The sequence below is a fragment of the Balaenoptera borealis genome, assembly GCF_965194805.1.
Source record: "Balaenoptera borealis genome assembly, chromosome: 9".
Taxonomy (NCBI): Eukaryota; Metazoa; Chordata; class Mammalia; order Artiodactyla; family Balaenopteridae; genus Balaenoptera; species Balaenoptera borealis.
The window spans coordinates 13,551,190-13,577,534 of record NC_138873.1 but is presented as its reverse complement, the minus strand read 5'-3'; the positions used below and the strand labels follow the sequence as shown (position 1 = coordinate 13,577,534).

The window sequence follows — 26,345 nt, the reverse complement described above, 5'->3', positions numbered from 1 at the left end:
CCATTCATAATGGGGACAAAGGTAGTGACCTACTACACAAGGTTGAAAGCAAAGGCTAAACACTTGTGACAAAAAAGGCAAATTATTACACATGCTTAATTCAGTGGAGGGGCAAATTGGTGGCATATTAAAATGACAATTCCAAGTTTATCAAAGAGTTTTTTATTTCAACTAGAGGGAGTAAAAACTTACACCATGCTGTTATTATAAAACACTTCCGCATACAACACCTTACCATTTCTTCCTCACAACAGTCCTGTAAGGTAAGCAGGGGCTTTGTTGTTAATCATTCCCATCTGATTTAAGAAAAAGCAGTCACCGAGGTTGACTTACTCAATACCCACAACTAAAGCATATCAGGCCCAGCAATGGAACTCACACCTTCCGACTTCTTATTTCAGGCTCATTTTCACTGTGCAATGCTTCTTCTCTTGATATAGAAGAATTACTTGTGGTATTTTACCTTTTCAGGTATTTAGAGAAATGGATTGCTCTTAAATGTCTGGAAAGGGTAAACCTCTTATCACAAACCCATGTCTTGAGGGCACAGCCCCTTCTAACAACATTACCCCACAGCTGCCAGTCTGCAGGAGGTATTGCCCAGAGGACTGAATATACAGCAGATATTGGTGAGGAGCAACTTCTTGATTGCCTGGAACTTGAGATTGCCAGGGAAAAAGGAACTGTTACAGAAGGTTTGACAACAAAGCCTGACAAGGGGAAGAAGATGTGGTGCCACTCATGACTCCAGAACAGATGTTGTTACTGCAAAGAGCACCCCTCCCCTGGGACGTACAACTCGCTCCCACCGGCAAAGACAACTTTGGGGAGAAGGGAAAGGAGAGGTGCACTGATGCATTGCTTAGAAAGGACTGTAAAAAGGAAGAAAAAAGGCAGAAGGGGGGACAGTAGCCATATACGATCTACCATTTCAGACATATAAAAACTCAGTTATAATCAAACCTATGTCTTGAACCTTATCTCTTTCATTTCTACATTTTGGTAGAACAACTTGGTTTTGACTGGGGTGTGTAAGGATGGGAATGGTGGTTAGAAATGTGTCTGGAAATGTTATTCAACACTTGTCTCAATAAACATTGCCCCTAGAAGTACTCCTCCTATTTTTCATAATCATGTATCATATATTATAAAACAAGTGTTTCATTTCGTTTAAGCTTTTATTTCATAGATCTAAAGCCTAGCAGAAGTAAAATAACCTGCTATTAAAAATCTGTCCACTAGAGGGCTGTGTTGCCCTTATAAATATAATATTTTAGTCAACTCAATAAAACTGAAAAAGTTTCTAAGTTTACCCTTATTTGGAAAAAAAATCTATTCTTATATGTATGGGGTTTTGATAATTACATCTTTCTAAGGACTTTGAAAAGAGTCATCAAATTTTCTGTGAGTGAAATATACTCAAAAGGGATAAATTTAATCTTGACAGGTGTACATAATTACACCCAGTTTTCCTTTTTGCTATTTAGGAAATGTTCTGGATATTTCCCACCCTAGGTCATTTAATTTAGGAATATTTTAGTCTTAAAAAAGGGTCAGGCATAATCCTATTAACATCGTAGTTATCCTTTCCAATAATAAGCTGTTTGAACTCTAATTATATCTCTTGCTGGGGTAATATAGATCTTGGGTGATACATTCTTAGAACAAATTAATTAGAAAAGGTTTTTAGCTACCAACAGGCAGGAAATTTTTTTGTTATTTCAAATGTTTTCAAAGAGCCACTGTGAAAGTGGATTCTCCAAACGATTTCAGTCCCAGTTTGGGTTGTATGTAAACGTTAATTGCTTCTTTTGCTGCAGGGAAACTGAAAACAAAATCACTTCGTCTTTTCATACTCACCCTCTTTGCTACCAATTTCCCTCTATACATGCTTTTGTTGGAAAAGATGGGTTTCCAAAACTCCCTTTTTCTATTGGTATTAAATTTTTATTTCACACTCTAAGCCACGTATTTTAGGTTCATGGACATTCATTTGGTTTAGAATGCCAACTGCATTTAACAAGTTATTACCTGGTTAAAATCTGGATCTACTACGTCAGCTGATGTTCAGTTAAATAACCAAAGCCTCCTATTTGGCATATATAGAATTTCTTTTTTTTCCCCTTAACATTAAGAGAATTATAGGATTGAATATTTAGATGTACTTTCTATAACATACACCAATCAATAGAATCCTCTACTTCAGTTCTCAGGTTGACTGAAATCCTATTTTAAGCTCTTCCTTCAACCCACTGTAATTTTCCCTGTAAGTCATAATTAAGTTAGTGGATGCTTTTGTGGGAAAGCAAATATCTTGGATGCGAAAAAGCCAAATGGACTTTTATTTAGTTAGTAGACACTGTTATTAAAATGGCATGTAATCATCCAGATCTTTAAATGCATCAGTTAAGTTGGAGCTCAAGCTTCTAGCTTTAGTTAAGTTGTGTCTCTATTCTAAAAAGGACAATGAAAAGGTTAAAACCCTAGCAGTTGACTCAGAAAAACATCTGCTTGCTGGCAGGGTCACTTACCCATCCACCCATTCATTCGTCCCCGGGGATTTTCCAGTTACTGTGTGTGTGAGTATGTTTAGGATGAGGTGGGAGCATCCTTGAGAACAACTATGATTGAAGGCAACAATCCTGATCTGTGGGGAGACTTAACCCCAGGATATGATGAACTCACATCACTCTGTGTAGCAATGAGTGTGTGGTCCATGCTCCGGGAATGCCGAGTTATACCTGTGCTGGTTCATGTGAGAGTTGGGGAGAAAGCGCCAGGGATACCGAATGCAGAAAACAGGTTCTGTTACATTAACTGACAACATGGAAATAGAACATGCTAAGCATACAGTGGCCAAAGTCTGGTAATTTCCTTTCAGCCTGAGACTTGCAAATAATATCTATCAATAAAGGATTATTCAGGGGTTCCTGAAAGAAACTGAAGCCTAAAGTAACTGTTGTGAATCCCATCTTACAGATGAAGAAACTAAAGCTCAGAGAGCTTGAGCAGCTTGCCAAACATTTCACAGTTATGTGTTATGAAACTGAGATGGATCCAGGTCTAATTCCAGTGTGGTTTTCTTCCCTCCCCAGTGCTGCCTCTGGAAAGTAGGCTTTATATGAGGAAGGCATGTTAGTAGAATTTGTGTGAAATCTTTAAATATGGCAAGACCACATCTATTTACAATGAAACATATGAAGTTATTATTCAACTATTACTTATGAAATTGGTCAATTAAAAGGGTTTTGTGCTTTTAAATAACTATGTTTCTGTATACAGAAAAGTAGCAATGGCAGAAATTTGCTTTCTACTTAGGAGCACATGCTCCCAGGCACGAAATGTACATTAATATATAGTATATTGATATCTGAAACAAAGATATGAATTTTATAGCATCGAAAATTATAATATTTATAAAACCCAATGAAGCAGAATTATTATACAATCAACTTCATATTTGCTAGAAGTGGATTTTATTGTCTTATCTGACAAGTAATTAGTAATTCTTGAGTGATGTCCTAAAACATCAGGCAGATTTTAATAGGTCTACCAGGCCTAGACCTAAATAAGTTAGGCTTAAAAGGACTAATAAAGAGTTCCAGTGAGAGAGATGAAAATAATTAATATTAATTTCAATCAGATGTAGCACAACTATGACATTTTATAGATAGGTTAGGGGTAGCAAAATGTCATAACCTCAGTTTTTGTATTATTATTGATTTGCAGAGGCTGGGATGGGTGGGCAGTTCTTAAACTTTGTCCAGATAGCTAATATATTTGGCCAGGATTTAGAAGGGCTGGATTTCACATTGTTTTAGAAATTGAATAATTTGCTTTGATTAAGTCAGAAAGGGAACGCTGGCTTCCCCCAACTTGAATCTTCATCCCCAAAGATCAGGGTGTCTCAGTGCCTTTGAAAAGGGCTGCACTCAGCAGCTTTTCTCTCCAAATTCTTCTTCCTCGTGCACCTTAAGGAGATGCTTGATTCTCACAGAGTTCACTGATAACTTCCTGGTAGGCCAGATGACAAGAAGTTTTATGATTCTTATCCCATCAGACCTCCTTGGTGTGTTTGCAACATCCTTCATTCCCTTCTGTGTGAAACTCTTTACTGTCTGGGCTTCTGTGCCAGCCCAGTGGTGTGTTTTATATGTTACCTCCCAGACTGTCTAGTCTCTGCATTCCGTGTTTGCAGAGCTGCACTGCTTTCTCTTTAAAGGCTTTTTAAAAATTTTTTATTTTTATTGGAGTATAATTGCTTTACAACATTGTGTTAGTTTCTGCTGTACAGCAAAGTGAATCAGCTGTATGTATACATATATCCCCTCTTCTTTGGATTTCCTTCCCATTTAGGTCCCCGCAGAGCACTGAGTTCCCTGGGCTATACAGTAGGTTCTCATTAGTTATCTATTTTATACTTAGTATCAATAGTGTATATATGTCAATCCCCATCTCCCAATTCATCCCACTCCCCGCTTCCCCCTTGGTATCCATCCATACGTTTGTTCTCTATGTCTGTGTCTCTATTTCTGCTTTGCAAATAAGATCATCTATACCATTTTCTTAGAATCCACATATATGCGTTAATATACGATATTTGTTTTTCTCCTCCTGACTTACTTCACTCTGTATGACAGTCTCTAGGTCCATCCACATCTCTACAAATGACCCAATTTCATTCCTTTTTATGGCTGACTAATATTCCATTGTATATATGTACGACATCTTCTTTAGCCATTCCTCTGTTGATGGACATTTAGGTTGCTTCCATGTCCTGGCTATTGTAAATAGAGCTGCAATGAACATTGGGGTGCATGTGTCTTTTTGAATTATAGTTTTCTCTGGATATATGTCCAGTAGTGGGTTTAAGGATTTATATTTGAGGTTTCAGCCTGTAGCTCACTGCTCTTCATGCTGGGCCATCCTCTTTATCTCCTGTATATTGTATGCTGATGACTCCCTGATTGTTATATCTAATCAAGACATGCCCTGCAAGCTTCAAAATCATTTCCACAGCTAATCCTTGGGTACCACACACGGAGCGAGCCCAACCCACCATCCTATCCTGGCCTAAACCACCTCCTGTTCCAGCGTTCTCTCATCTGATGGGCTTACCATCAACCCGGCCCCTCAAGCAAAGCAATGGCGTTATCCTTCCCTTCTCCTTTACGTCTACTGCAAATTCTTGACAGTACTTCCTTTTTCTTGAAACTGGAATCTCTCCATTCCTTTTAATCACCTTTAATTTTGAGCCCCTTGCATCTTTCACCGAGACTATTACAGAAGTCTTCTAACATGCTTCCTGTTTCTGTCCTGTCCTTCCACACACTTTCCATGGTCTCCACAGGGATATACTTAAAACATAAAATGGACTTTGTCCCCTTCTTACTTAATCAAGTTCAGTCACTTACCATAACCAAAAAAGGTGTAAAGTCTTAACTTCTTAATATGCCATAAAAGGCATTTTATTACTTGTCATTGTCTCTCTAGTCTTCTATTTTGTCCTTCTTGACTTTATATCCCAGTAGTACTAACTAGATTTTAGCACTCCCTCCTGGAATCCTGGCCTTTCTCTACTACTAACTGCTAGTACTACTAGTACTAGTACTGCTACTAACACACACACACACACACACACACACACACACACACACACACAGGGGAATGAAGAACATGGTGCATAAGAAGAAATCTGGTGGTTCCCTAACACGCATTAGCTGTCACATCATTATGTTAATGATAGGAGAATATACCTGTAATTTTTGAAAAACAAAATCTGTAATACAAATTTCCATATTTTATAAAGTAGACTCAATTGGAAAATCCAAATTCCATCAACCATTCAACACCTTATTATTCATTAAACACCTACTATGTGCCAAATATTATGTTATAAGCCAAAATATACTTTTAGTTATTTTAAAACTTTAGTATACGTTTAGGAAAAGGCCCAGTGCCAACTGACTGATATGAATGGCTGTGAATTCTACTATAAAATCCATATAACATAATTTTACTGAAGGCCTTCACCTAGAAAACAAAAACACATGTCAAACAGAGGGAGAGTCACTAGTATGAAAATCAGCACAGTGAGTTGGGCACCAGACCGGCCCCCCATGTGTGCAGGCTTGTCCAGGGCAGAGGGAAGCGTGGTCATGGGGATGACCAGCGCACCAGCCCACTGCCAAGGTCATTGAGAAGCTCCACCACATCCTGCCCTTTGAGACCCAGATGGCCCTCACCCACCCCATCACGACATACAGTGAGTCAGCCGAGATTGAGAGATCCTCCCCGGATCTGACCCTGAAATGACTTGAAGCCAACTGGGGTATGTGGGCCCGTGGACGGCACTCAAGTCTCAGTGCCAAGTGCTGTCCTTGGACGCACTGCCCAGCCTCTTCACCTACAGTCTGTTTCCTCCTGTCACTTTAGAATTCTGGGCTTCTTCACAGAGCGAGGGTCCTCTCACCATCCATCCTCTCCCCTCCTGAGGACCCATCTTTGTTTTCTTTGGAACGCCCTTTCCACGTCAGAACTCTCCTACATCTCGACCTGGTAAGGCCCACGTCCTCTCCCCGCCCCACCTGGCACTCCGTCTCTCCGAGGCGGCTCCTCTCCACTCACCACAGGGCCAGGCGGGGGGTGGCGTTCCCCTTCCACATCCTCTGAGGCTTCTACTCGCTGACTTTCCCCTTCTCCACTCCCCCCTCCCCCTCCCTCAGCTCTGCAATCCCTCACCAGGCTCCTCACACTTGGACTCTTCCCTCTCCTTCTGACCTTCCACCTCACGGGAATCATGACAGAGGTGACCCCACAGGTGTCCTCGAGACAGCCAGCAGGACACGTCCTTGGTTCCTCCCCGACCTCGCTTCCACTGGCTGTGAGCTGCCTGACCTTCGTGGCTGGCTCTTGCTTTCTTCTAGCTGGAATTAATTTAATCTTCTTTCTCCATTCTGTTTTGGTTCTTTCTACTCTCTTAAATAAAATTGGGTATAATATTTTCATCTAGTATTTTGTTTTCTTCACATCCATTTTTTGATGGTCTAAGCACTGCAATGTGACCCTCAGAAAAAATGTACATTTACAGTAAACACAGAGTCAAAAAGGAAGGGATAAAGAAGATGTGGTTCATATATACAATGGAATATTACTCAGCCATAAAAAAGAACGGAATAATGCCATTTGCAGCAACATGAATGGACCTAGAGATTATCATACTAAGTGAAGTAAGTCAGAGAAAGACAAGTATTATATGATATTACTCATTTGTGGAACCTAATTTTAAAATAAATGATATAAATGAACTTATTTACAAAACAGAAACATACAGATTTTGAAAACAAACTTATGGTTACCAAAGGGGAAACGTAGGGGGGAGGGATAAATTAGGAGCTTGGGATGAACATACAAACACTACTATATATAAAACAGATAACCAACAAGGACTTACTGTAGAGCACAGAGAACTCTACTCAGTATTCTGTAATAACCTAAATGGGAAAAGACTCTGAAAAAGAATGAATATATGTATATGTATAACTGAATCACTATGCTGTACACCTGAAACTAACACAACATTGTAAATCAACTCTACTCCAATAAAATTAAAAAAAGAAGAATGGTGTGCCTTCCTTGGTAAAGGGTCGAGGCATTCTATTGGCAGAGGCAGCTTGAATCCTAAACTTTTCTGGAGGGTGACCTGGGGAGTAAACCAAATGTTCATGTCCATGTTCAGTTGCTTATTGAGCATTTGTTCCCTGTCAATGTAGAGGCAGGAAGAATCTGGTGAAAGCTAATGACATCAACAGTACCAGACAATAATTAGCGTTCAATCAGCTGTAAAGGAGTGAATAAACAAGTGCATGACATAGAGATGGTCCATTGTGCCAACGTCCAATTTTTGGTTTTGTGTATATGGCCTGGGAAACCTGGGTTCATTTTGGTACATGTCTTCTGATTGTGTGCGTTTAAAAGATTGTGTAAGTTATAGAAACTACTGAAAAATTTTACCTATGACATGGTGAGATAGAGTTTTCAAAACTAGAGTTCTTTGTAAGTGATATTTTTGATGGTCTGGTTACACGTCCTTTGGAAATCCTATGCAGATAAGTTGTGCTCCCATGTGAGATGAATCAGGTCTCTGAGGGTGACAGCTAGAGAAAAGACTGCTTCTTCACTGGTGCCTTAGATGAAATGATTCAGCTTGCATGTGTGAGCAGATTTATTTCCAGGGGGTGGTTTCTTTACCATGGAGCAGACGCGGATTTTGTTTTTCCTTTCAAAAAATATCCTTTGGCTTTTAAAGCATGCGTTTTAGTGTTTCCACTGGCAAAGAGCTAAAGTGTGACAGTGTCAGAGGATAAAATAGGACATTATTTTTGCACTGTTTTGAATTATAGAGGCCGTGGTACTTGTTAAAAATGGAGGGAGGGGCAACCAAAAGTATGTTTATGAAGTGCTTAAAGTTTACTTAGTCAGATCTGTTCCGTGGTCTGGAAACTAATGTGTCAAAAGGGAGACAATTTTAGCTTTCACAGGGCTATTTAATGTACTAATGTTCTGACCAATTTCTCCCGAGAAGAATGGAGACCATCCGATGCAGTGGCCCAAATCTTGTAGGCAATACATAGTAGTGCATGGGATCGTGAATTCCATTTGAAAAGTGTTACTTAATATAATTCTTGAAGAGTTTGCCAAGTAAAAAGCTTTGGAAACGGTTCATATCCAGCCTGGAAATGAAAAGTTTGGAAGTGTTCTCTCAAAATGGACAAAACAATGGACTGGGATGTTAAGAGACTTGCATTTTAGTCCCACTTCTGTCGTTAATGAGCTTAGTGACAGTAGGCAAGTCTTCAGTTGCCTTATCTGTAAAATGAGACACAGAGTCTTCTGAACATTAGTTTTTAAGTGAGGACATTTTTTTCTTCCAAACAAAAGCTTATACACTAATCTAGTAAGTAAAGTAGCGAAAGAGAGAACCATTCCCTTGGAAACTGCAGGTGGGGAGCCTGAGGCTGCCCCACCCCGGAGATCCCCTCACCACCATGCAGCAGCTTGAGAAGCCAATGGAACGTTTTGGAGGCATGGTATCTGAAGTCTGTTGAGTTCTCATTTTTTATAAGTAAACATAGCAATCTGTTTTGCTTGCCAGGATACCCCTGGGAGCAACGAGGAATTAAAGCAGAAGTGGATTAGCAGCTAGAGATTTCCTTGAAAAAATACTCTGGGTTATTTTAGTTTAACCTCTGATGTTAGGAGGGGAGGGTTCATGGGACAATTTGGAAATTAGGTTTAAGCTCGCAATGGATTTTGGAAGCTCTCCCTTTCTACCTCCTTTTTGTGGCACCTTGTTTTGTGAGCACAACGCAATTTCTGGTTTCCGACACACTTTCACAGGCGTCTGAACCACCTCATGGATTCACACTGTCGGCAGTTTTGCGAGGATCCCACATCTTTAAAAGCTTTCTTTCTCATAAAGAAAAGGGAAGAGGGTTAACGACCTGAAGAGGCAGGTCATTCTCTTTGAATCCTGATATAAGGGGAACATTGTTTTGACAATTCTGAATCTCTAGACACGTGATCTTGACAAAGCTCTCCTGTTTGGGAACAGCTTTGTCCCACGTGTAGAAGGGCTTGCAAGTTTACAGACTGTCGGCTTGATGGCCGAGACTCGGGCATCCATGACTTATTTGTGTAACACAGGTTAAACGGTCTAAACCTCATTCCTTTGCTTTCTCTTCTTGAAATGGAGGGCTCTGGGGAGAAAAGGGAGATAGATGGATTTGGGGAAGGAAGTGGTGCCTTGACAGGGACAGAGGACATCGTGAAGTAATCCTAACTTTTGAGATTTTTGAAGGAAACTGTGGAACTGTTCAGCAGTTATATATTTGCTCTGTATCACCACCCAAAATAAAGCATAGTGGTAATTTTATAAAGGCAGGAATAAATTTAAACACGAGAGAGGAGCTGATGATGAAATATGAATGAGAAATGCAAATTTGAGGAAAATACTAAGTTGTTTTAAAAACCCATAATGTGAGGCTTGAGTGAGATATTTATATTTATTACTAGATATAGAAATTTATTTTCTTAGCACTCTATTTCCTTAAAAGGAGGTAAAATCAGCTACATGACAACTATTCCTATTTACGAATGACAGTTATTTCATACTTTTATTTCTAACTTTTTTGTCCCTAAATTACATTTTTTTTAGTGTTTCTTTTTGTTATACTCCTTTCCCCTAGCCTGGAAAATTTGAAGAACACTGATTTCTTTCTTTTTTTTTTTCCACTCTAATAAGACTTTACAAATTTTTTTCCCTAAACTCAAAATGCAAAAATTATGATACTCTAAAAATGTATGTGTAAAGGACATCTCCATTTATACTGAGATAACAGAGTTACAATTAAAATGCAATTTAACTTTCATTCTTTTTTTTTTAAATAGTTGCTTACATTAGAAATTACCTTACCTATCATTTATCATATAAAGAAGACATACATTTACAGACTCTGCATTTTATGGCCTGGACTTGAGTGTCCATGACTCATTATTAGCAAACATAGTTCTTAACGATACTCTCTCATCTAGAACTAATAGAACATGCATCCAAGGCACCACGTGTTTAGGGTCCAAATACCGGTCACCCTAGATGTGTGGAGAGTTAATGCAGCTTCCAAAAGCTGTTTTGTTCTCCATCCATAGTCTGTGTTCTGTGATAATCTGATGCTCACGAGCTCACGTTGACTATTTTGTTATTTAATGTGCACTTTAAGAATTAATAAAAGCAAGTCTTGCTAAATATCTGTAGGACAGATAAAAGCAAATCTCACTACACATCTGTTTGACAGCAAATATTGCACAAAAAAACTTCAGTGTTTGCTGTTTTAATCCTGAAGTAATTCAGAAATAAGTTTTTGCAGGCAAACAAAATCATATACTAATTACTGGAACATGGCGTAGAGCAAGTGAGAAATAGAAATATAATCCTCAACATGATGTAACAATATATTTGCGATGTTTCATATGAACTTTAAAATAAAATAGCTTTCCTTTCCAAGATAATTTTTTGTATTGTATCTACAAGCTGATCTTTTTAAAAAAATATACATGATTTGAAGCCAGATCTTTTTAAAAGAGATTTTATTTTCCCAATGTGAAGTGTTCCATAGCCCAGTAACTAACTCTTATTAAATGCATACTGTGGGTCAGGCACTGTTCTCAGCTTGTATGTGTTTTACTTCATTTAATGTTTAAAGCAATCTTATGAAGCAGGGATTCTTATTACTGTCATTTGATAGATGAGGAATCTGAAGACACTAAGCAACTTGCTGAAGGTCAAACAAATAGTGAAAGATGAAGAGTTTGAACCCAGGCAGTCTGACTTCAGAACCACCACATTAAGTCACTACTTCACGGATTAAGACCAGAGCTAGCTGATCTCTTGAGGAATGAGACAGAAAAATATTACACAGTTGCATTGAAATAGTTCTCTCCTCTAGGACTCTGTTGCCTCCATCTGAAATGCTGAATTTGAGGCTTAAGAATGAAAGAAAAAGGAATCGTACATGACTTTCCTCAAAAAAGAATAATCATCTGGGAAGCAATTTTGATATTTATAAAAACTACTTTAAACGTTCCAGATTGCTACAATATCGGATGGTTTTTCTGGAAATGAAGTTTCCTAGAGAGCTCAGAGCTTGTTCAACACCAAGGCTGCCACTGGAGCATTACATATTTCATCTTCTCTTTTGGCCACTGTGATAGAACATAATGCCACCATATCATAACACCAACCATCATAATATGGACATTGAGAAACTGTAGAGATCATGCGTGAGAAGATGACTCAAGCATCTGGGCCTTTCTTTAGGGTTTTGAAACAGGTCATGGAGATCCAGGAGACCACTGCTAACCCAAAAGATCCACCTGTGAATTGGGTCTTATAGTACCCTGAAACGTGTGGTTCTCTGGAAATTCCATTAAGTCTAGCATCCCCCCGTTCCCCTCCGAGGAATCTCATCTTTGTAAATCTCAGGACTCTGGGTCTCACTGATTTTCTTATTTGAAGACTTTGGGAATTTGGAACTCAAGTAGGTTTTCTAAGGTGCCTGAACCATGGACATTTAGTACGAGATGGGACCTTGAAAACCAACTTGTCTGACTCTTCATCACTTTGCCAGTGAGATAACCAAAAAACAGAGATTACAACTTTGTCTGATGTCTCAGAGCCTGTCAGTGACAAAACCGCAATAGAAAGCAGGTTCTCTGGCTCTAAGTTCAGAGTTTTTAATGAACTGACTTGACCTTCATACCCATCATAGCCCCTGGCCTTTTAGATCTGTGGACAAGAGTCTGCGGCACTTCTTTTTCTGTCCTTTTCAGGAGTCTATGGCTGAAGTTGCCACCCAACTCTGTGACAGAACAATCAACACCCCATGGAATAGCAGAGAACTAAAACACTACCCTGAATACTACATACAATACTACTAGAGATTATCTTAGTGTTCTTGCACCTTCTGTAACATGGGAGAATGTTGTTTACTGTTCAGTAAATATATAGCCGTAATCTTACTTTTACCCATACCTTTAAGAAGCACGGATGGAGAAAACCATGATATAAAACAATTTTTCATTCTTTACCTTACTACCAATTTCAGTGTAGATTCTGAGAAAATATTATATTTTGCTTATGGAAATGTGTGCATTAAACCAACGATCGTTTCCAGTAATTCCTACTTGTAAAGGAAGAAAAAAAGACAGATTGAGAAGTTTCTATGGTCCGAAGAGCTGACGTGCACGTTCACACCAGTTATGACCCAGCTCAGGTGTGGTGTCACACAGATAAGAAGACATACCAGGAGCAGCTGCAGCAACAGCACCAACAAAAGCAACACGTGTTGTTGGGCCTCTGGTTTCCGGGTGCTTGAGACACAGCAGGTGTTGCTTCATTCTGTGGCTGCTGCCTTTTTCGCATTTCAGCTACTGCAGTGCCCAACTGGCTGAAAGAAGAGAGAAAACATAAGGTCTGAAAAAATTATGATAAGGGTTAAGTCGCCTATGCTGAAGGAAGCATACGTTAATGGAGGGGTCAGGAAAAGATAGTTTAACAAAAGGTAAACATGAATAAGCTTTAGCAGTCAAGTTGAAAATTCCCCAGAAATTTTTCAAGGCGAATATTCTAAAAATTTTGGGAACAAACTTCTACCATTATCTGCTACATACAATCTTGGTAAGTGTGGCCACGTAATCAGAATCAGTTGGCAAGGTAAATATGATAAGGTTTGAAAATTTATTTTTAACTTCCTTCTGTACTCAAGGATGATTACACCTGCTTGCCTTTATGAACACCTTTAAATGGTTACGGGGGTATGAATAACTCATTTCTCTGCTATTATTTGAGCTTTACAAATCATTGCTGCAAGGTTTCTAACTCTATAACATGGTGAAGAACAGTTTGTTTTTGGTCCTCTCTCATCTCCTTTTAAAACATACAATCTCCTTTTTGGTACTCTGGCTCACCGTCCAGGGGTTCTCCTGATAATATGGGCAAAATGCCTTACTCTGTGTTAGGTGTCCCTGTAGCAAAGGCATCACCTCCTTGTCCTGCACTGCTCAAAATTTATTTTCATTTAGTAGATAACCGTGGAAAGACTAAAAAGTTATCAAATCCAGGAGAATCATTTTGGTGGAATTTATATATCATGGTAGATAAGAAAAATACTGAGGTGCAGGCTGCCCTACCTGTGACTTTACAAATGCAGCCAAGTGAGTTGCTACGGATTTATAAGACCAACACTGATCTAGGAGTTAGTCGATGATAAAAAAATAAAATTTTATTTAGTAGACTAATATAAAATTTAGCATGAACTTTTAGAAAAAGGAATGAATTCTACTGAATAATATTTTCACAAATATGCAATGTATGTAAATCACACATATATATTGTCATATGTGTGACTGAGAACAATACTTGTTAAAAACATAAAGTACTTTGGGCTTTTTTGGCATTGTGAGCTCATGCTTTAAAAAATACATTTTCAGTTCTGAATACAATGATAGATACTTTAAAAAATACTGTATTCTTAAAAATAAGATAAACATCTCTTTAGACCAGAAACAGATGAGAAAACCACAATGGTAGATAAATGGGGGTAAAGTCACAGTAATTTTGTAATTCAGGTATGGGAACAGAAAGGTGCAAAGGTTCCAAACTCTAGTGGGGTAAAAAATGCTCCACCATGAGTAGTGGGAGATCAGAGTTCAGACCGGAGTTTTACCTGAATAAAATCAGCACCTGGGTTTCTGCCACTCATAAAAAGTTGCTAAAAAAACTATCTGTACCATCAATGGTACCTAGCTGCAGGAGAGAGAGGATGCATAGAGAGCCAATGAAACCTGACCTAAGCCAAGCAGCCCACAGGTTCTGTGACTGGGCCAAGGATGTCTCCAAAGCCATTCCTTGATGGGAGGAAATCCTGAGATGCCAATGAAAGAGGTACTTTGGGACTGAAGGTCTTGGGGGGCTAGTGGAGACAACTGAGAAGCATTATAAAGAGTGAGAGTGAGAAATACACCTCTTACTCAGTGTGTTGCCTGAAAGCAAAAAATCCAATTAACACTAAAATCAGAAAGCCAACTCAACAATCATGAAATGAATATACTCCTGAGCAAATGCAAATAACAGAATCATCCAAAATTAGTGTAATAAATATATGTTTAATATAAACAATGTGATAAAGGAAAAAACTGTTCATATAGGAGAACAAGAAATTATAAGAACAAATATAGGCAAAAATGAAACAAGAATAGACAGAATGAAAAATGGAAAATACAGAAACAAAACACATAGCCATTAAAAAGATTCAGATGGAATAATATCTTCCCAAATCCACCCCCAAGAGAATAAGTGTCAAGGACTGTACCCAGAATCCAGTGAAAAGAGATAAAAAGATGAAACATAAAAAAGGGAATTGAGACAAGCATAGCAGTAACATTGAAAAACTCCCCTATGTGTCCAACAAGATTTTCATCATCAGGAGAGTATTAACAGAGAATATTAATGGGAAGTATTTTCAAGGAATCTGGCTGGAAACTTTCCAGAATTGGAAGGAAAAAACAAACAAAAGCCTTACATTGAAAGAGCATACCACATGCTCAGCAGGATTTATAAAATAAAAGTAAATCCACACATATATGCATAAAAATAGAACCACAGAACTCCAAAATAAAGATATAAGCTGAATTACCCACAGAGGAGTAACAAGCACTGACAGCAGAATAGCACAGCAGTCAGACAAGAAAAAGAAATAAAAGTTATCCAGACTGGAAGGGAAGAGGTAAAATTATCATTATATGCAGATGACATGATACTATATATAGAAAACCCTAAAGACTCCACACAAAAACTACTAGAACTAATAAATGAATTCAGCAAGGTATCAGGATACAAGATTAACACACAGAAATCTGTTGCATTTCTTTACACTAACAATGAAATATCAGAAAGGGAAAGTAAAAAACAATCCCTTTTAAAATCACATCAAAAAAAAAAAAATACTTAGGAATAAATCTGACCAAATAGGTGAAAAACTTATATGCTGAGAACTATAAAACATTGATAAAGGAAATTGAAGATGATTTAAAGAAATGGAAAACTATCCCATGATCTTGGATTGGAAGAATTAATATTGTTAAAATGGTCATACTACCCAAAGCAATCTACAGATTTAATGTGATCCCTATCAAATTGCCCATGACATTTTCCACAGAACTAAAACAAATAATCCTAAAATTTATAAGGAATCACAAAAGACCTAGAATTGCCAAAGCGGTCCTGAGGAAAAAGAACAAAGCTGGAGGCATAACCCTCCCAGACTTCAGACAATACTACAAAGCTACAGTAATCAAAACAGTATGGCACTGGCACAAAAACAGACATATGGATCAATGGGACAGAATAGAGAGCCCAGAAATAAAGCCACACACCTAAGGTCAATTAATCCTCAACAAAGAAGGCAAGAATATAATGGAGAAAAGACAGTCTCTTCACCAAGTGGTGGTGGGAAAGCTGGAAAGATGCATGTAAATCAATGAAGTTAGAACACTCTCACACTATACACAAAAATAAACTCGAAATGGCTTAAAGACTTAAGTAGAAGACAGGACACCATAAAACTCCTGGAAGAGAACATAGGCAAAACATTCTCTGACATAAATCATAGCGATGTTTTCTTAGGTCGGTCTCCCAAGGCAATAGAAATAAACACAAAAATGAACAAATGGAACCTAATCAAACTTATAAGCTTTTGCACAGCAAAGGAAACCATAAACAAAACGAAAAGACAACCTACAGAATGGGAGAAAATATTTGCAAATGATGCGACCAACAAGAGCTTAACTTCCAAAATATACAAACAGCTCATACAACTAAACAACAAAAAAACAAACAACACAATCGAAAAATGGGCAGAAGACCTAAATAAGCAGTTCTCTAAAGAAGACATACAGATGGCCAATAGGCACATGAAATGATGTTCATTATTGCTAATTATCTAATTTGCATTAGAAAAATGCAAATCAAAGCTACAGTGAGGTATCACCTCACACCAGTCAGAATGACCATCATTAAAAAGTCCACAAACAATATATGCTGGAGAGGGTGTGCAGAGAAGGGAACCCTTCTACACTGCTGGTAGGAATGTAATTGGTACAGCCACTATGGAGAACAGTATGGAGGTTCCTTAAAAAACTAAAAATAGAGTTACCATATGATCCAGCAATCCCACTCCTGGGCATATATCTGGACAAAACTCTAATTTGAAAAGATACATGCACCCCAATATTCATAGCAGCACTATTTACAATAGCTAAGACATGGAATCAACCTAAATGTCCATCAACAGATGAATGGATAAAGATGTGGTATATATGTACAATGGAATACTACTCAGCCATAAAAACGAATGTAACAACACCATTTTCAGCAACATGGATGAACCTAGAGATTATCATACTAAGTGAAGTAAGTCAGACAGAGAAAGACAAAAATCATATGATATCACTTATATGTGGTATTTAAAATATGATACAAATGGACTTGTTTACAAAACAGAAAGAGACTCACAGACGTAGAAAACAAACTTACGGTTACCAAAGAGGAAAGGGGGGGTGATACATTAGGAGTTTGGAATTAGCAGGTACAAACTATATATAAAATAGATAAACAACTAGGTCCTACTGTATAGCACAGGGAACTATATTCAATATCTCGTAATAACCTATAATGAAAAAGAGTATGAAAAAGAATATATGTACATGTATAACTGAATCACTGTATAACTGAATGTATATGTATAACTGAATCACTGTATAACTGAATCATTCTGTACAATAGAATCTAACACACTACTGTAAATCAACTATACTTCAATTTTAAAATGTTTTTAAAAATAAATGTAATCTGATTATTGGGGGAAAAAATATATAGAAGAAAGCACTAATAGATTCAGAGAAGGAAAAGGATTTCTTACAAAACCAAGCCAAAAGGGAAAAGATGATTTTTGATACAGCTAATTTATCAAAAACCTTTGAACAAATAAAAGAACATAAAGTAAAAAAATGAGAACCAGACTGGAAAATACAGAGGACTAATATCTATAGCATATACATAACACATCACAGTTTAAAAATACAAACAACTTAATAGAAAAATAGGCAAAGGAAATGTGCAGGCAGTCTACAGAAGAGGAAAATACAAATACCCCAGATTAGATGAATAGATGGTCAAAACTAGTGACTAGGGAAATTCAAATAAAAAAATTATTTCATATCCAAATTTCCGACAGGTAAAAAGTCACACAATACCAATTTGGGGAGAGAACTTGGGTAATGAAAAGCTCTCATACAATCATTTTGAAGAGTTAACACTGACTATGTAACAATGTAGTTAACGATATACGTAACTTATAACAAATTCCACTTTCATGTTTATACTTTGAAAGTGTATAAGGTAATAAAAATACTGTAATTAGTGTCTTCATATGCATATGAAGACACTAATTACAGTATTTTTATTACCTTAAATTAGAAACAATCTATATTTTCATCTTTTCAGGAATGAATACAAAATGGTGATGACACTGTATGGTGATACATAAAACAGCACTTAAAATGAATAATTTAAATCTATATGAAACAATTTGGGAAGACTGTAAAAAAATGTTGAATGGAAAAAATCGCTGCAAAATATTAGATACAGTCTGTATCATTAACAAAATTTTCATAAGTATACAAAATATAAATCGTATTTTTTTTCTGGGTAATATATACAGCAAAGTGATAAAAACTCATGAACAAGATCCATGACTTTGGTTGATACTGGGGAATTATGATGGGAATGTGATTGGAGGAGAAAGGATTTTAACTTTATCTGATAATTTTTTAAAAAATCTGAGGCAAAACAAAACACTAATATTTGTTCAATTGGGGTATTGGATGCAGGAGTATTTTTTAATCATCTTTTGTACTTATATATATATTTTTCTACACACAAACACACACACACATGCACACACACATGCAATATAGCTTTATACGAGACAGTGATCAGAGAGGGCTTTCCTTCTGTTGTGAATTAATTGTATCTTCCAAGAAATGAAGAGAAAATTCTGATCTCACTTCCAGTTGTGTACAGTTTTACCCCATGTTGCTTCTTCCCTTTTTTCAGGATCGGATGCAATGATCAAAACCATCTTTATGCAACAAAAGCAAGAATCAGCATGCAGAACTACATCAAACTAAAAAGCTTCTGCACATCAAAAGAAAAAAATAGACAAAATGAAAAGTCAGTCTACAGAATGGGGGAAATATTTGCAAACCATATATCGAATAAGAGGTTAATTTCCAAAATACACAAAGAACTCATACCACTGAATAACAAAAAGACAAACAATCTGATTAAAAAATTAGCAGAGGAACTGAAGAGACATTTTTCCAAAGAAGACACATAAATGTCCACCAAACAGATGGAAAGATGCTCAACATCACTGATCATCAGGGAAATGCAAATCTAAACCATAATGAGATATCACCTCACACTTGTTACAATGGCTGTCATCAAAAAAAGACGAGAGATAACGTGTTGTCCAAAAATGTGGAGAAAAGGGAACGACTGTGCAGTATTGGTAGGAATGTAAATTGGTTCAGCCACTATAGAAAACAGTATGGAGGTTCTTCAAAAAATTAAAAATATAACTACCATATGATCCAGCAATCTCACCTCTAAGTATATGTCCAAAGGAAATGAAAACATGATATCAAAAAGATATTTGGTAGTGTATATATGTCAATGCCACTCTCTCACTTCGTTGCTTTGTGACCACTTAGAGGTGTGGGATAGGGAGGGTGGGAGGGAGACACAAGAGGGAGGGGATATGGGGATACATGTATATGTATATCTGATTCACTGTTATACAGCAGAAACTAACACCATATTGTAAAGCAATTATACGCCAATAAAGATGTTAAAAAAAAAAAAAGAAAAAGATATTTGCACTCCCATGTTTATTGCAGCATTATTCACAAAAGCCAGGATATGGAAACAACCTAGGTGTCCATCAACGGATGTATGGATAAAGAAGGTGTCTCACATACAAACACACACACACACACACACACACACACACACACACACACACACACTGGAATATTATTCAGCCATGAGAAAGAAGGACAGCTCGCCATTTTCGACAACCTGAATGAACCTTGAGGGCATTATGTTAAATGTGATAAGGCAGACAGAGAAAGACAAATATTGTATGATATCACTTATATGTAGAATCCAAAAAAGCTGAATTCATAAAAACAGAGAGTAGAATCATAGTTACCAGAAACTGGGGGGTGGGTGAATTGGGGGGATGTTGGTCAAAAGGTACAAACTTGAAGTAAGAGGATGAATAAGTTCTGGAGAGCTAATGCATGGCATTGTGATTATAGTTAACACTACTGTATTGCATATCTTGAAGTTGCTAAGAGACTTGATCTTACATATTCTCACCACAAAAAAAAGAAATGATAATTATGTGATGGGACGGAGGTGTCAGCTAACACTATGGAGGTAATCATATTGCAATATATAAATGTATCTGATCAACACATTGTACACCTTAAATTTACAATGTTATACATCAATTATATCTCAATTAAAAAAAAATCTTTACAGTTTGAGCAATGAGCCAAATAAAACAAGATGAAATTTAAAAGGATAAATATAAGGATATGAACTTAGATTTTAAAAAACTGCAGAAGACTAGGATGGGAGAAACATGGCTTAATAGGAGCATATCTAGGTGATTTACTGGACAATAAATTCAGTACTAATCAACAGTATGATGTAAACAAAATAGTTAATGGAAATTTAGAATGCATTAATAAAAACATGTTTTCTAAAACAAACTGGTGATAGGTCTTCTCTGGGCTGGTTAAATTATTATGTTCAATTTTGGCCCCCATAATTTAAGAAGAAAAATGAAATTTGCTCAGAAAACTAGAAGGAGAGTTAAAAAAAAAACTAAAAAGAAAATCTCATAAGAATACTACTCTTAGAACAAAAGTGTTTAAAGGAGATTCATATAATCAGAATCATAATTATCTAGCATTTGAAGTGATACCAAGTAGAAGAGAATGTCAATCTGCTTTGTAAGATCCCAAATGTTAGAAGATGGATTGATAAACAGAAGCAACTGAGAGAGTTTTGCTTTCACAAATAGAAAGTCTGTCCGATACTCAGGTAAGATCTTAATTTACCTGTGAGGTTAGTATCAAGTCAAGCTTTCTTGAGCATTCAAGCCAAGGCTGGACATTCTGAAAGAGGTTGATCTACAGGGGTCTTAAATTTACATGGATGGTTAGACTGAGCAAACTGTTCTTAGTTCTGAAGTTACTGTTCTTAAAATGGGCTGCCCAAGCTGAGAACTCTCTTCAAAATACAGTTGGGAGGGAGATGAGGAACCCCTGTTTTGTTTTCAATTTGTACTCTTGTTGATGATATTGTCAGTCCTTGAGTATTTCCTGGTATTCTTCTTCATCTTTTTTGTTTACATATTGTTTCCCAAGTGGATTGTAAAACTCTAATGGGGAAGGAGATAAAAAATATATTTCTCATATATTGGTTTTCCTGGAATTTAGCAATGTTTTCTGTCAATAGATGCTCATGATATTGTACATCAACTATACCTCAATACAAAATATTAGATGCACAACAAATTTTGAGTATTGATGATGGTGAGTATGAATGATTTCTCTGATTATTAAAAATATCTATTTTCCCAAGGCAGAAATTTGGGAAGTTTTGGAAGTTGCCTAAGGCAGAAATATGGAAGATTTGCATACAAATTCTTATAGCTCTAAGACACATTATTAAGTTTCAACAGTGCTCCATGTCCTTTCCCAAAGCATCTTTCACAGAGGATGGGAGTAAACTCATATTCAGGAAGTCTAGAGAATTGAAGCCTGAATGGCCCACTGTAATGTGAACATTTACATTTTATCTTAGATGAAACATTCATAATTTATCTTAGAAACCCATAGAAAATTCGCTTGGTATTTTGATATATTCATGCATAAACATAAGACTAATTATTTTACATATCCTAACTTTAGAAGAAAAAGGATATTCCTGCATCTTTCTTAATGGTCAAGATGCTGCTCCTGTGAGATTACCAATTTTGGAAAATTAGGCTGAATTGCAAAAGAACTGACTCTGCACTCAATATTAGTGATTTATCATCTCACTCTTGGTATAACAATATTTCTAGAACTCAAATTTAGAAATACACCAATGACAATATCCTCCATCCCCACCGCCAAGCTGCACTACAATATGGTGATTAAACAACTTCTGGAGTTGGGCTGTGTCCAGATCTTGCCTCTATCATCAACTGGATGCCCTTTGGTTAGTTATTTAATCTTTTTGTGTCCCAGTGTCCTTATCTGCAGATAATTATTGATTATAATAGGACACATCAGTACACCATTACTACTGTAAGGGTTAAGTGGATTGAACATGTAAAATACTTGGAAAAAATCCTTGTACATACAGTAAGTACTTAATAGTGACAGCTCTCTCAAGGTAATGCCGGAGAGCATTGTTCATGATGTCGCCCAAAAGTTGGTGTGGTACAATGTTTTCAGGCTACAGATGTTGAAGATTTCCACACTTTCTTCCTGCTGAGAGCTCATTTCACTTCTTTTAGTGTGGGTTGTACAGCTTTTGTGTCCATTGGTTAGGCTCTTCCTAGCTCAGGGATCTACACAAAGGCTTATTCAGTGAAGAAAGAAGACTAATGGTTTGGATTTTCATTTCACCACTAACACTGCAATTTTTATCACATGTAAATGAACTGAGTCTCAAGTGACTCACAGTATCCACGATCAACTCCTACCCCACAATCACACTTCATTATAATTGTAGCCATTTTGTCATGTTTAGTGAAAGCATTCAGTTTTGTCATATAGTTGTTGATTCAGTGTTTAGCCCCCAAAAGGTATTTGCCAAATAAGCCAAATTTGTGAGGCCCTTTTTAGCACTGGGATGGACAAGGAAGCAATTCGCCACGTACCGATATTTATTCTTAGTTGTGATGCATTTTCCCTGTGAAGGAAAACAACCCACTCCTCAATTTAAAATTTCTGATAACTACCTTGCTTCAGCTAAGCCAGCATATATCTATGTAACGGAGCAAGCTTTCAGTGTCACTTCCTGTCTCGTGACTTGTTCATCTAAAAAGAGTGGCATCCAAACCAGTTTTCCTTTTTTTTTTTGTTGGGGGGGGGGAGAGGGATAGTTTTTAGTGTGCTTTTTTCAAAAACCACCATTTTATGAGTACATTAAACTATGAAAAATTCAAGAAGTAAACTCTTCGTGCATTAAGAGAAAATAATTACTAAAAATAGGACTCGGTCCGCTCCTTTGGTAGTTAGAATCTGGTTCCATCAGTGAATACGTGCATGCAGCTCCTTTTCCTTGGTTATACATGAAGCTTGCTAAAAATGCCACATTATGTTGAGTCAGCGATTCTCCATGTTCATGATATTTTCATACATATTTATAAACACATAAATATGTATCATAACGTATAAATATATAAAAAGACTAAGAAATCGTTCCTCCTGTGCTTTCCTCTCTCATTAAAGTACAGAATCAGAGCCATGTCAGTCCTCTTCCTGTTTCGGCTCATGAGCATCTATCGGACATGCTGAAAAGCATTATTTGACAGGGCTGTTTGAAAAGGGCACCTTGTGCAGCTCAGCTGCTAATTTTTGCCCCCAGAAGATTCAGCCATTTCCATTCCACAGAACATCACAGTTTCTACTCTTGTGATTCTGCACTTCTATCAGCTTCCTATTTTCTTCTTTTGACCATGCTTTTTAGAGTGTAGTGGCTTTGCAGTAAGAGAGATCTGGACTGGAGTCACAAAGGGCTGCCTTGTACTGGCTACACGGCTTTAAGTTACCTAACGTCTGCCTCAGTTTGTCAAATGGGGAGCGATACTTACCTCACTCGGTAGTTGTAAGGATAGAAAACATATCTATTGCTATTATAGCTACTAACTTTAGCAGCGTGCCAGGGGAACAGCACTCAATAATCTGTAATCACAATCACAATCATCGTTCCTATTATTATCACCTCTAGACAAACTCCTGTCTTCGTATTTATTTACAAAAAAATACCTGATGATTTTCTTCAAAATTGTATGATGCGTTTTTAAATATAACGGCAAAGATGATAGATTTACTTGGCAATTGCCAAGGTTCTCATATGAAGAGTTAAAACTTGGGCCCTTGCCATTCAAAGTGTGGGCTGTAGACCAGAAGCCTCACATTCCCTGGGAGGTTGTTAGGAATGAGGATGTCAAGTCCCACCTCAGACGTACTGGATCTGATTTTGCATTTTAACAATACAAAACAATACGGACTTACAAGTGATGGATATACACATTAAAGCCGGTTCAGGCCACGCTAAGTCGTGAACTTGAGGCATCGTGATCAGTGTGTAGAGGAGGTATATTCATGAGAGTTGGAAAGACACCGTGTATTCTAGGGAAGCACCCGGTGGAAGGAAAGACCGCAGAAGGCTTGTTGAACTGCTCCGCTGTCAGGCTCATTCACTTGTCGTCCTCTCTCTGTCTCCTTTCTTCCCACTTGGGAAGAAATAGGTGTACCCGCTCAGCGTCACACAGTACTGCGTGCCTTCCACTTTGAGCTGCGATTGTGTACAAGCCTGTTTATATTAGAACCGGACTCTGACATCGTAAAGAGTCTCACCTGTTTTGGTATCCCCAGCAGCTGGTGGAGATGCTTCCTTGCGGCAATCTTTGCAGACCCTTCCAGCCTGTGGGAAGGTGCCCGGCACTGCTTGACCTTCTCTGACCTGTAATTCCATATTGTTTTATAGCTTTGCCATTTGTGAGTTTTTCCTACAAGACTGTGAGCTCTTTGAGGGCAGAGTCTGGGCCATTTACCTTGGTACTTTTGATACACATGAAATAATACTTATGTGTTTCAATTAAGATTCCACTAAGAACTGATATTCTGTGAGCTGGAGCAGGTCATAGAAACAACCCTCTACTTTGCTCTGAGGGAAAGTGTTAATTTAATGAGGAGAAATTTCTCTCATAAAGTTTATCCCCCTTTTGTTTCTTCTTAAAATGTTGGTACCTACTCATGTTTGTGTATTTTGGAATCTAATATAAGCCAGTATTTAATTCCATACATAAATGTAAAATTTAGCTATTTTGATGCTAATATCATCAAAATGATAGGTGGTAAAAAGCACCATATTTTCCAGGAATTTCACCACATACATAAGCTTGAGAACCAGTGAGGTCAGTCAATACTTGTTAAATGAGTGAAACAGAGAAAGAGAAGGCTTTTCTAGCAGGAGTGAGTAGATAGATGCTCCGACAGAGGCCAGAGTCGCACAGTTAAAATGAAGGGGAAGGTTATTCAATCACTTGGTAATTTCAGAAAGTCTAGAAGACCAATACAGATAAAGTAGCACTTTAAAAAATCCCATTCTTACCTGATTCATTCAGGCTTTGCTTTAGTTTAGAACAGCAGCATTAGCTTAAGGTAAATGTTTCAGAAATGGGACCAAAACTACACTACAGTAAGAGCAATTTTGTCATAAACACTGCCTGGTGACAATGAGACTCCTTAGCATAGTCTATTACTGTCATTGTGCCATTCTAGAAAATACCAGTGATTAATATGGAGTCATAATGTGTTTACTTAGGAAAGTACTGATAGCACTTTCTTCTCTGTGACATACTCATTTTGAGATTCATCAAACTGCTTTGCAGAGAGCAGACATGCTCATTATTTCAATTCACATAAAGAAGATAAGCAAGTTAACATAAGGAAAGAAAAAAAAAAGACTTAAAATGTGAATAGAAAAAGAATTCAGTAGAGAAAACAAAATCACAACGTTTGGAAAAAGGGTGTGCCAGAGACTGTTTCTCCTAATAGTAATTATTCATGTAATTATTTAAGATAGTTACACAAGCAGGGATAATTGCTATGGAAATTCAACATAGAGCACTGTTTATATAAACACGTTAAATGGGAATAAAGAGAATAATGCCATGTGGAAGCATCCCCAAAAGGATCTAAAACATACAAAATATATCCCATTTATGTTTGTGTTTAATGTCGTATCCCTGTATGTTATTCAAATCTTTTTCTACAACTAAGCCGGTGTGGGTTATCTCTGATTCTCTGTTGCATTTCATAACACGTCTATATGGAACTACAGCTCTACTATGCCAACTCCTCAGACATACGCAGCATATGAGGTAGTATATTATCTATTCTTTCCAAAGCTACATTCTGTATATTTTGTCTTATACTCATAGACATCTTTAAAAGAACACGTAAAGAGACAATCAGGTAACCAGTAAACTGTTTAAAAGCCCATGTTCTACTCAAGGTGAAAATTTGTCAAAGAGGGTTATGGTCATCTTTCCCTTCAGCACATTATATCTATTTAATCAAAATAATTACTTCCCTTCACTTTGCCTTTAATGTAATTTCAGCAAACTGGTGCCTGTTATAAAGTTCATACCAGTTCAGCCTTTTTTTTTTTTTTTTTAAATAAACACACCAATCTCCAGGAAGTGCACCAGTGATGGAATCAATTCAATCAGCTCTCTTCATTCACACAGCAAAACATTTTTACTCATTCCAGGAAGAGTGGGCAGCAGCTATTAGAAAGGCTGAGTACAATGATGAAGGAATAAAGGCTCTCCCCAGGAGCCCCTGACACGGCTATTCCCAGCTGCCCA

At 37.3% G+C, this 26,345-nt stretch overlaps 1 protein-coding gene across 2 annotated transcripts in view; it reads right to left on the bottom strand.

The window, feature by feature from the left end:
• RGS17 (regulator of G protein signaling 17) overlaps positions 1-26,345 on the bottom strand; it is a 102,916-nt gene that overhangs the window by 23,012 nt on the left and 53,559 nt on the right. For both annotated transcript variants that reach the window (XM_082404669.1, XM_082404670.1), the window contains exon 2: positions 12,861-13,004. In XM_082404669.1, coding sequence (XP_082260795.1) covers positions 12,861-12,979 — 119 coding nt within the window. In that variant the 5' untranslated portion in view covers positions 12,980-13,004. The remainder of the gene's footprint in view (positions 1-12,860; positions 13,005-26,345) is intronic.